The sequence below is a fragment of the Geotrypetes seraphini genome, chromosome 9 (assembly GCF_902459505.1).
Source record: "Geotrypetes seraphini chromosome 9, aGeoSer1.1, whole genome shotgun sequence".
NCBI lineage: Eukaryota > Metazoa > Chordata > Amphibia > Gymnophiona > Dermophiidae > Geotrypetes > Geotrypetes seraphini.
The window spans coordinates 20,564,920-20,577,498 of record NC_047092.1 but is presented as its reverse complement, the minus strand read 5'-3'; the positions used below and the strand labels follow the sequence as shown (position 1 = coordinate 20,577,498).

The following is a 12,579-nucleotide window of genomic DNA, read 5'->3' as shown; positions in this document are numbered from 1 at the left end:
GGGAAGAGGCGCGTGGGCACCAAGATGGACCACCCCCTTCACCTCCCCCCTTTACTACACCACAGGTTCATATGGAATTAAGATAGATGTCACTGGACATCCTTGATTAGGGCACCTAGAAGTGCCTAACAGAATCAGGCCCAAATATCCTTCCTTCCATTACAGGCTTGACCAACTGAGTTTGAGAAGGCTTTGCATCTCTTCTTCCTGTCTTTGCTGTGCCAACAGGAAGTGATTTGTTCTACATCCTGTTGGGTTTTCAGGATAGCACGAAACAGAAGACAGATCCACTGCTGATCAGAGGACAAACAAAACAGCGGAGAAGACGAAGAGAATTACAGCCTATGATGTTCCAATAGATGAATGATTGCCTCAATATGGTTTCTGTTTTGGCTGCAAGGCCTGCCTCGGGAGTCTGAAATGCTGGTTGGAACTCTTTTCCTAGGAACTCGTAAATGAACACTTTATTTGGAAAAATATGTTTGAGAAATTGCGCGTCACTCTAATTTACTGGTACGCTGATTCTTCTTTGGCGAATTTTTCCGATAAAGCGTTGGAACACCATAGGCTGTATTTTTCTTCATCTCCTCCACTTTTGTTTTGCTTAGGTTTTCAGGATATCCACAATGAATACGCATTGGAGACCTATTTTCATCGAACAGGCATCTAAGCACATTTGCCTCATGCACATGTAATACAGATGTCCTGAAATCCTGACTGGTTGTCAGATCACCAGGACAGGCTTAAGATGCTCTGTTCTAAAGAGCTTTATTGCTATGTGTTCTAAATCGTGACTAATGACCGAGTCACAGCAAATAGTGCTACATCACCCAAATAGCATTTCCCACCCCCACCCCTAATCAGGCTACTCCTCCATTGCTATAATATTATAAATCACTGTTGTACTAATCACCTTTGTTTTACTTCAAGCACTAATTTCAACACAAAGCTGATGTGGTTAAGTGAACACTCAGACCCACAGCTGAGGTCCGGTGAAACAAGTTCAAGGGGCAGCTGTTAAGGAGACCTTCATAGTTGTTCACAGTCTCCTCCACCAAACAAAGACTAAATAACCGAAAATAAAACTTAAATGGAAATAAAATCATAAATTTCACAACAACTTAACTTTGAATGGTGTAGATGGTACACATAACTGCTCCGGGCTCCTCCGTTTATTCACAATACCGACCCCCCAACCTAGGTTTCACCCGCTGGCTTCTTCAGGAGGGGTACTACAATTACAAGATGACTCAAATCAACACTGCACCACACAGCTTACTAACTAAATAAACACTACATTTTGAAATACTCAATGTACACACTCTCTCTGCAACTTACCGGCACAAACACTCCATACTGCTCACACACGCACTACTGACAAGAGGAACTTCCCAGCAGGCCACGCTTTAAATACACTCCCCTTTTGCTACCTATTACATCATCACTCCTGACATCATGAATGATTATAATTGAAACCATTCAATATCATTGTTTAATCCTGCAGGGGCCAGGGTATGCCATTGGAATATAAACTTCTTATGTGTGCTTATAAAGAATCTGGAAACATTACTCAACATCTTCTTTATTTGGAGCAGAAGTTTATATTCCAATGGCATACCCTGGCCCCCGCAGGATTAAACAATGATATTGAATGGTTTCAATTATAATCATTCATGATGTCAGGAGTGATGATGTAATAGGTAGCAAAAGGGGAGTGTATTTAAAGCGTGGCCTGCTGGGAAGTTCCTCTTGTCAGTAGTGCGTGTGTGAGCAGTATGGAGTGTTTGTGCCGGTAAGTTGTAGAGAAAGTGTGTACATTGAATATTTCAAAATGTAGTGTTTATTTAGTTAGTAAGCTGTGTGGTGCAGTGTTGATTTGAGTCATCTTGTAATTGTAGTACCCCTCCTGAAGAAGCCAGCGGGTGAAACCTAGATTGGGGGGTCGGTATTGTGAATAAACGGAGGAGCCCGGAGCAGTTATGTGTACCATCTACACCATTCAAAGTTAAGTTGTTGTGAAATTTATGATTTTATTTCCATTTAAGTTTTATTTTTTGTTATTTAGTCTTTGTTTGGTGGAGGAGACTGTGAACAACTATGAAGGTCTCCTTAACAGCTGCCCCGTGAACTTGTTTCACCGGACCTCAGCTGTGGGTCTGAGTGTTCATTTAACCACATCAGCTTTGTGTTGAAATTAGTGCTTGAAGTAAAACAAAGGTGATTAGTACAACAGTGATTTATAAGTATCACCTTGGATAAATATATTCCCTTGCTGTTTTTTGTTTATAATATTATAAAGGCAGACAATCTTGTCTTGAGCATTAATATAGGAGAAAACTGTTAGGCAGTGCAACTGCTGAATGTGCTGGGAATCGTCACCCTAATCCTGCTGAAACAAAAAAAGTGGGGCTTATGCAGTGAGTCGCTTTCTGATGGGTAACAAATATAAAGGGATTGATGACTGGACTGACGCCTTTCAAAATGTTGCCCTCATCAGCTGTCATCCAGCTGGATTAAGAGAACGTGAAACGTAGAGGCTGACGGCAGATAAAGGCCATGAAACTGATCTGGTCTGTCATCCTTCTCACCTCATCTAAATAATGGGAAAATACCGTGTCCATTAGCATTCATAGACTAATGAAATAATTGAACAAAGTCTCTCCTTGAGGGCCGCAATCCAGTAGGGTTTTCAGGATTTCCCCAATGAATATGCATGAGATCTATGTGCATGCACTGCTTTCAATGTATATTCATTGGGGAAATCCTGAAAACCCGATTGGATTGAGGCCCTCAAGGAGGGACTTTGAGATCCCTGGACTAGACGCAGGGGATGGGCAACTCCGGTTCTCGAGAGCTGGAATCCAGTCGGGTTTTCAGGATTTCCCCAATGAATATGCATGAGATCTATGCGCATGCACTGCTTTCAATGCATATTCATTGGGGAAATCCTGAAAACCCGACTGGATTGCGGCCCTCAAGGAGGGACTTTGAGATCCCTGGACTAGACGCAGGGGATGGGCAACTCCGGTTCTCGAGAGCTGGAATCCAGTCGGGTTTTCAGGATTTCCCCAATGAATATGCATGAGATCTATGCGCATGCACTGCTTTCAATGCATATTCATTGGGGAAAACCTGAAAACCCGACTGGATTGCGGCCCTCAAGGAGGGACTTTGAGATCCCTGGCTTAGCACTATACTTCAATAAATCTGTTTAAAATCTCATCCAGTGTGTGTGTTAATTATTGTGCTCGGTATCTCCACCAAGGTCACAGCTAGGATTGATACCAGGATCGTGATACACAAGGAACCATCATTGCACAATGGGCGTTCCTCCTTTTTTATTCAAAACTACTGCCTTCTTGCCGCTTGCCTGACCTTGGTGGGGGTATTGAGCGCAATAATTAACACACACACTAGGGGGCTCCTTTTACTAAGGTGCGCTAGCGTTTTTAGCGCAGGCAGGAAATGACCGCGTGCTACACTTCTAGAACTAACGCCAGCTCAATGCTGGCATTAAGGTCTAGCGCGCTGGGCAATGTAGCAGGCGATATTCTGCGCTTTAAAGCCCTAACGCAGCTTAGTAAAAAGGAGCCCTAGATAAAATTTTAAACAAATGTATTGAAGTATAGTTCTAAGGCACTGTTAAATCCTCACCTCTACAATCCCTTCCTAGTCTGTACAGATCCTCTTCTCTTGTCCCATGACGTCTTAAATTTGTATACAGTTCTTGTCATTCCCACTTCTACTAGGAGGCTGTTCCATGCATCCACCACCTTCCTTCCAGTGTTTCTGCTTCTGTGTCACTGTGTTAGGCTGTGAAGTGAGGGGGTTTCGTCAAACTGCATGATATCGAGTGATTTTCCATGCCTGCATCTGTTTGTGTGGGATTCTGCCTCAAGAGAGTACAGTATCTGTGTGTGGGTTTGCTAACTCAAGTCCCCCAATGCAACACAAGCAAAACTCTAACGTGGTCACCTATCCCCCCCAAAATCTCTGCTCTCCTGCTGACAATTTATATTTTTAATAAATGCGTTGCTCTGAGATCTGATTGTGGTGACGGGCGGTCGCTTATTTAGGTTCTGAAAGTGCACACGCATGGGGAAGGAATTAGCACTCACTCCTGTACTAGGCCTCACCTCCTGTACGGGAGGGAAAAGAAAGCAGAATCGGGGTGGGAAAGATTAAGAAGCATGTGCCGACTCCACCCCGTGAGTTTTCCTAACCTAAATATACTACTGCTATCATCCTCTTCAGGCCTTGCGCCAACCCTGATTAAAGAATAAAAGGTTAGTGAGGCAGGGGAGAGGGCATGGGGGAATCTGTGCCGCTCTCAAGGCCAGCAGTTGGCAGAAAATCCACATTTACTTTAAAAGGTTTCCTGGTCCTGCTGGCCGCTACTCTGTCTTAAACAGAAGATACCAGGCTAGATAAATGCCAGCTGGTTGGCAGCCCTATGCTGCGTTTGTATTATGTCTTTGTGAACTTGTTCGTTGGGCTGTTGCTTGCGACTGCGTGCCCGCTTGCTTCCTGGGACCTTACAAACTTCTCATTCCTCTAACCCTCTCTAGAAACTCCCTTGCAAGAACCATCCGGTGTCCCACCCATTCAGATCATTCCTCAGGCCATCTGCACCCCACCCCCAGAAAAAGCCAAGAAAGCACCTCCCCCACCTCCGCCCAGACCACGCAAAGCAAGTTAGTACAGACTTGTGCCACAGCCTGTTGGTTTGGTCTTGGCCTGCGGCCATGATCTGCTCGTCGGCTTGAGTGACCGTGTGGTGCTTGCTGGCATGTTTTCTCCTGAGCTTAAAGGTGTCCCCCCTGGTCGTTCTCTCTGGTTCCTGTTTACCTATCCAGGTCCTTGGTTTAAATAGGATTTCTTAGGCTGCTCAGTCGTTATCCCTTTTTCCTTTTCCTCTCCGGTAAATGCCCCAGTTTGCAGTTAGCAGCCATTTATAAGCCTGGTTTTCTCCTCTCCCCATTTCCTGTTCCCTAATATACAGTTGTCATAAGAACCTTTTGATTAATCTATGTAATAAAGCCATAAAAATTCTAAGAAGACCCAGAGAAGTCTGTGTGTTCTAGAGCACTGCACTCCATGAGAAGGAATTATGGCAACGGACAAATTGTCAAAAACACACAAAGAACTGTTTTCGATATGTTTACCAGGGTGGGGGTTGTTTATCATTAGAGAAGCAAAGTCATTAAAATAAAAGTGAAGAAAAAAAGCTTCAAAACCAACAACAGTACAGTCAGGGCAGGATTCACCAAGAGGCCAAGTAGGCACGTGCCTAGGGCCCAAAATGGTCAGGGGGCCCGATGAAGGAGGGCATCAACGTTGTTTTTTCCAAACGGCGATGGGCCCCTCCAGCATCGGCAACACGGGCCCCACCCCGATCGGCAATGCGCCTCCCCCCCCCCATTGACGGAAAATAAGACAAGCAAGCAACGCGGGTAAGAAAGGCAACGGGAACTGTAATTGTGCAAGCAGTGCTGCTTGCCCAAAGCTTCCCTCTGACGCAGCTTCCTGTTTCCGCCTGGGCGCATGGTGGGGTGGGGCGGGGCAGGGGGACCAGTGTACTTGTGTGCCTAGGGGCCCTCGCCGAATTCATCCTGCCCTGAGTACAGTGCAGTACAAAATCAGAGGCTGCCATTTTTTTTGTTTTCTACGCACGTGTTTTAAGAATTTCCCCTGAAGCGACCAGGGTTCTCACGAAACAGGGCACCTTGTCGGGGCTTTATGGAGTGATTGTGGATATACTGTTGGATTTCAGCTGCAGCGATTATGCGGTTTGAGCCTGGAATGAAGAGGTTGGAAGAAAAGTTTGGCGTCACGAGATCAGTTTCCTTGTGCAAACTGCGGGTTTGATTTATGCATTTTGAGAAGAGTTTATCTAATGGTGGAGTTTTTTTTAAAAATTTTTATTCCTATGATGTGAACAAACAGTTTTGCCTACCTTTGGGTAATGTACTGCTTGTTGGTTTTGAGGCTTTTCTCTCCACTTTTATTTTGCTGATTTTACTTCTCTAATGTCAGACAACAACACCTCCAATTCCCCCCCCCCCCCCCAGTAAAACAGTTCTTTGTGTGTTTTTTGTTGGGTTTTCTGTTTTTCTCCTCATTTGGGTTTGTGTGGAGAAGAAAACGGTGACAAAGTTCAAACAAGCGTGGGATGAACACTGAGGATCTCTAATCAGAAAATAATGGGTATACATTGAAGGAACTAAGGCCAGTACTGGGCAGGCTTACACGGCCGGTGTCCCGTATATGGACATTCAGTTGAGGACAGGCTGGGGGAGGGCTTCGATGGCTGGGATGGTTAAGATGGGATGGAGTGAGCTTTGATGGAGACTCCAGTACAGGGGTCTCCAAAGTCCCTCCTCGAGGGCCGAATCCAGTCAGGTTTTCGGGATTTCCCCAATGAATATGCATGAGATCTATGTGCATGCACTGCTTTCAATACATATTCATTGGGGAAATCCTGAAAACCCGACTGGATTGCGGCCCTCAAGGAGGGACTTGAGATCCCTGTATTAGGGTCATTACAAGATAGATAATTTAGTTAGAAGGTTTTTTGATCTGGGGAAGCAGCATCTTCCATTTGCTGCACGTGCCGGCTTCTTCTCCTTTCTGATGTCACTTCCTGGTCATGGGACCAGCATGGGAAATCAGAAGGCTGCTCATGTCAATGAACATTTTGAGAGGTGCACAGGGGGCGGGGGGTTCTCAAGTGGTGGGGAGAGAGTTGGGGGCACATGACATGGCAGTGCCGGGTGTCACCGCCCCGGATGCCATTGCTATGCCAGTGCTTGCCAGTGCTATTCTGAGAGACATTTAGGGGAGTGTATAATCAGGTTGAAGACAGTTCTGCAACCTAGGCTCTCACATTTACATGGGAATTATGGGTCAAATTCTATATATGGTGTCCAAAAAATTGATGACAACTACAATGGCACTTAGCATGATTCTATAAAAGGTACGCACACCTTATAGAATCATGCTAAGTGCCAGCGCGTGGCATAACCTTAAGGCGTGCCCATTTAGGCCAAGAAAAACCAGACCTAAATGCCTGCGCCTAACTCGAACGCACATCGGGCGTATTCGAAAACAGTGCACATAAATTTTAGGCGTGCCCACGATCTGCTCATGCTCCTTCCCTGGCCGGGCTCTCCTTTTCAGGTTCATGCGCCAGAACCGGCGTGCAACTCCTTGTAGAATACACTTACCCAATCGGGTGGTTAGCGGGTCAGAGAGGGGCTGCCACTCAGTGTCCCCTGCTAAGGGTGCAGAGAAGCGCCGACGTCTTTCTCCTCCTTTAGCTTACGCCACCTGTTTTGCAGACTTGCGCAGTTCAAAATGTAAAACAGCTGGAGCGTGTCTGGTGGGGAGAAACGTTGCAGCGTTCCCCGGGCACCCGAGAGGGAGCATTGGCTGTAGCTTGTCTAAAACGAGGAAATGCTGGCTGCGAATCTTGTTTTCTAACCCATAGCTTTTTTAAAAAAAATCCTGTTCATTGTATCTGTGAATCAGCCTTTGGCTTTGAGTGTTGCTTGAATTAGCAGGCAGACCGTTCTGTGTGCTGTAGATGGATTCCGTCCCTGTTGTGCGCAGTTCTCGGTTCATTTTACCACCTGGAGGGAGGCTGCAGCTAGTGTAACATTTTTGTGGACTCCTGTGGATTAGCACACGAACTGAAACTCCAAAATGCATCAGTTGATTGCTGTCCCGTGTCCTCAGCTAGGATTACTCATCTCTTCAATTGTGCAATGTTAATTCTTCACTTATTTCAAAAAGTTATCACAAAAGTTCTTTGATGAATTTCTCTAAAATATTACAGCTACAGAAAACTCCCCCAGCATATTATGGGTATAATAAATCATTGGAATGCTTTTATCAAGAAGAATATTCGTTTAGGGGCTTGATAGGACCAAAATAGCCTTTAGTTGTCTGTGGTTCACCCCCTACAGTTTCCTTTTGTAACTCCAGCTCACTTGGAACTAGGGCTGGGATCTGGCATCCATCTGCCTCGATTTGCAACTAACCAATTGTCCAGGCTGGAGATTTTGAGCTAGTCCTGGATTTCTGACCATACCATCCTAGCACTGACCTCAATGGGCAGGATTAGGCACTACAAATCCCATGCTGCTTTGGGAAGTAAGTTCAAAACTAGGATTGGCCAAAATGTCTCCAAACTGGAACTGGGTAACTAGGCATCTCTGTAATATTCCCATCCAACTTACTACTAGGTACTATGATGTATCACTTATATAGTTCTGGAAGGCATCCGTAGCTCCGTACATTTTGACATTTATAGACAGTCCCTGCTCAGAAGAACTTACAACTCAAGGTGCAGAACCCAAGGTGACAGGAGTTACTTTAGTTCAGTCATTGTAAGGGCAGTCTTTGACCTGGGGTGGGGGGAGAGGGGTTGCTCCAATCATGATTCTAACTGTAGCTACTAGGTGTCACCATTGCACAGTGTGAATTAACCCCGCCCTCCCCCCCCATCAGCCAAAGATATCTGCATACTGCCTTAGCAGCATCTCCATCCCTAGATGACCCATGAAGCAGAAGAGCTGAGTCAGGGATCAAATCCAGATGTTTTCTCGTAACAGTGCACAGCGTTGCCGCCGAGTCCCCAAAATGGTCTGAAAATATTCTTATGCATGCTGCTTTTGCTGCTTTCTTGGATTTCTGTAAGGATAAGTAAGTGCACGCCAGGAGAGACAGTCTCCCACCGACATGACTGACACAGGAAGAGACAGTGGGGAAATGGCTTCAAATGTAACACCCAATGGGTCATGGCAGAGAAAATGTAATTGTTTAAATTAGTAGTAGTTTCATGCCTGACCTGTTTTGAAAGAGGGCTGTGGTCTGCAGCTGGCTTCCATAGATGTTTCTTCCAGGATTTGCGGAGAAAGATGATGTCAGGGTTTTAGAAGCAATAACTATTGGAGCTGGTAAAATAAGAGTTTTAAAGCTATTGGCATTTTCTTACAATTGTGACGCAGGAGGAAGGATATGCAAACAACAGCAGCATAACTAAACCGAATCCAAGGCAGTAGCATAGACTCTGGAGCTGGCAGGGTAGCTTCAACATGCAATAACTACAGAAGGATCAATGCTGTCGACCCAGATAGAAGACCGTTTTGATGCCATCCTGGCACTTTCTTGAGGGTCATCCTTCTGTGCCCTTTGCCACCTTATGCAGAGCCAATCTGTGTATCTCTGCTTCTGCACACAGAAACAAAATTTAAAAAAAAAAAAACATTCACATTTACTTTAAAAACTGGTTTAAAAAAAACCAAAATAAGAATCTCCGCTGGGATAACCAGATTTATCAGCCAGAGATGTCCGGATTCCAATTTTAGTGACCTGACCATGGTTCGATTAGAAGCAACATTTTAAGGTGGTGTGGGGTTCAGTTTTCTTTCGGAGATCTCTGTCATGACCCAAAGGCCAACGCTGCATGGACTTCCTCCTGACCTCGTCTATCCCTCTTCCTCTCCTTCAGAGGTAGATGAGGCATATTTAGACCTCGATTCTATATAGGTCGCCTATAAAATTGGCGCCAACTGGTGCGGCAGTAAGCGCGATTCTATAGAAGTTAGTGCATTGTATAGAATCACGCATCGGGCATCGCTGGACGTCTTAACTTTAGACGTATCAGATTTATGCCAGGGTTTTCTTGGCCCAAATGTGTGCACCTCATTCAAAACTAGACGCCTGACTTGAAAACACGCCCACGATCCGCCCCTAAACATGCCTACTTTTAAGTAGACGCCTACTTTTTATAGAGTCGCGCTTTTCGAGTTAGGCGCTTAACTTTCAATGAATTCCAATTAACAGTGATTATGAGGGGCTAAGTGCCCATTAAGTTAGGCCTCCAGAGGGGGATGGTGCATATTTGATGAATGGACATGTTGTACATCTGGAACACCTCCAGAGGTGTGGTTGCATGTGTAGTGGATGGGCATATTGAATTTTTAGATCACTGGGTGCTTTACCGCATAGTCAATCAACGGGAGCATTGCATGTGTAAGGTACCAGGCATTCTAGTCTTTGCAGCGGCTGGTTTGTGCTGTGTTGCATCTAACATCCACCCCCCTCCCACCCAAGGCATTGATATTCACAACTCTTTTTATCCACTCTGTGTCCGCAGCCTGCAGTCCAAATGCGTGCAGGGCCACTGGAAGAGGCCTGCAGCCCAAAGGAATCCGAGTCAAAGAAGTGGCCGATTTTAAAGTTTTCACCAAGGGGGCAGGCAGCGGGGAGCTTAAAGTCAGCGTCAAGGGGCCAAGTAAGTCAAGTAAAATGCTACCGCAAGCCCTATAGTGTCTCTTGAGCGTCGAAATTCCCAAAATTGTATGTCGGGAGAGTTAGTTTAATCTGCATTTTCTGTGCTAGCTGTTCTCCCAGTATCATATTCCTACTCCTGTCATTATATACCGTGTTTCCCCAAAAATAAGACCTACCTGAAAATAGGCCCTAGCATGATTTTCGGGGTAGGTCTTAATATAAGCCCTACTCCCGAAAATAAGCCCTAGTTGTAGGCAGCCGCGCTTCCCCCATCCCTCCCCTGCTGCGCAGCCGAACCCCCGCTGACCCTCCATCCTTCCTTCCCAACTGATCCCCGCCGACCGTGGCCATAAATACCTTCCGGCAGAGGAGCGTCGGGCCAGCAGCACTCACAGGCTGCTTTGCGGCCTTCTCGCTGGGGCCTTCTGTGTACTGAAGACATCATCAGCACACAGAAGGCTGCTGGCCCGACGTTCCTCTGCTGGAAGGTATTTATGGTTGCGGTCGGCGGGGATCGGTTGGGAGGGAAGGACGGCAGGTCAGCGGGGGTTCAGCTGCGTGGTGGGGGCAGCGGCAGGGTTCTGCTGCACGGGGGATGGGAGAAAAGCATAGAAGCTGGGCAAGTGTTCTGCTGCACGAGGGATAGGAGGGAGGGAAGGATGGAAGCTGGGCAAGGGTTCTGCTGCACAGGGGGATGGGAAGGATGGAGGAATAGAAAGATGCTGCAGAGGGAAGGCACAAGGGGATGGGTGAGAGGGGAGGAAAGATGTTGCACATGTGGGGGAAAGCAAAGAGGAAGAACTGGGGTGAATGAGAGGAAGGGAGAGATGATCATGTACATGAAAAAAATAATCCCTACCCGAAAATAAGACCTAGGGCCTTTTTTGGGCCCCAAATGTATATAAGACACTGTCTTATTTTCATGGAAACACGGTGGCAGTATCGTTTCTGGAATTGGGAATCAACTCAGTAATTCAAAAAACTCTGAAGGCTTTTTCTGTGCATTTAGAAAGTTTAAGCCTTTCTTTGGGATTGGATGCAGAAGGGAAGGGGGTGAACATAGATAAAGTGTTTTTCCCTAAGGCACTTGTACCTAGGGAGAGATTCAGTCAGAGCATGTTCAGCCTGAAACCTGGAGAAAATCTTTTTCACTCTTGTCTGTGAGGTGCATATCATACCCCGCCATATGGGGTGTTTTTTTTTTATTTTTTTTTTAAATAATGTCCCAAATCACCCCACCTCTGAGATAATATAACAGTGAGGCTGGATACTGCAAAACATCCACTGTCTCTTTGTTGACATGTGCTATGTCGGGGACTCTGTACATCATGTGACTGACCCCTTCTCTCATCCAGGAGGCACCGAGGAGCCGGTGAAAATCCGGGACATTGGCAATGGCGTATTTGAGTGTGATTATCATCCTGTTGTACCTGGCAAATATGTGGTCACCATCACATGGGGAGGCCACCCCATCCCACGCAGGTAAAGTGCTTGTTGCTCTACTGTTTTCAGCATTCCAGTGCGTTTTCTCTTTTCCAGTCATGCTGCCCTGCCTTGGATAATTGCATGCTCTAGGACAGTGTTCTTCAACCTTTTTACACCTATGGACCAGCAGAAATAAAATAATTATTTTGTGGACCTGCATCGGTCTGCAGACCGGTGGTTGAAGAACACTGAGCTAAGTCGTGGGCCATCTGGAAGCCTTCCTCTGATGTTGCGACATCAGAGAGAAGGCTTCCAGTTCAGGCGCAGGACGTGCATAGGAGCCGCTGCCCGTGGCTTTGTGCACTGAGTCAGTGAGGAAGAGGGAGCCGGCCAGAAGATAAACGCTGCATCAATCGCACCGTGAACCGGCGTTTGAAGAACACTGTTATGGGCCTGATGCACATGCCGGCCCTATGGACCGGCAGGAAATTTCTGTGGACCAGCACTGCTCCATGGACCGGTGGTTGAAGAACACTGCTCTAGGACACTGTGAAGGAGCCTCACAGTGTCAGAGCTACCTTAATATAAGTAGCTCCTCCTTAAGGGGAAGTGACAGGGGAAGGAGGAGTCACAAAAAGTGTCAAGAAAAAATGTGGAATAACTTATAGGTTTCATGGCTCCACATCTTGGTTGGGCTGAGAACTTTTCAGAGGCCCCTGGTATTGTGATGTCATAATGCCTCATTCCACCAATGCCTAAGAGCCAACCTCATCGGTGATGTCACAATGGCTTGGATTTCCCTATACTTGTGCCCATGTACTAGATGCTTTTGCCTCGTTGAAACGAAAAGTGTCA

General features: G+C 46.2%; 1 protein-coding gene across 5 annotated transcripts in view; it reads left to right on the top strand.

Annotated features, from left to right (window-relative positions):
* Nucleotides 1–12,579, top strand: part of FLNC (filamin C) — a 234,353-nt gene that overhangs the window by 98,491 nt on the left and 123,283 nt on the right. For 2 of the 5 annotated variants that reach the window (XM_033958233.1, XM_033958232.1), the window contains exons 9-11: nt 4,569–4,694; nt 10,163–10,300; nt 11,655–11,781. In XM_033958233.1, the coding sequence (XP_033814124.1) occupies nt 4,569–4,694; nt 10,163–10,300; nt 11,655–11,781 (391 nt within the window). Of the gene's footprint in view, nt 1–1,945; nt 2,005–4,568; nt 4,695–10,162; nt 10,301–11,654; nt 11,782–12,579 lie in introns of those variants that run through there. The other 3 variants (XM_033958234.1, XM_033958235.1, XM_033958236.1) reach the window with 2 other exon arrangements.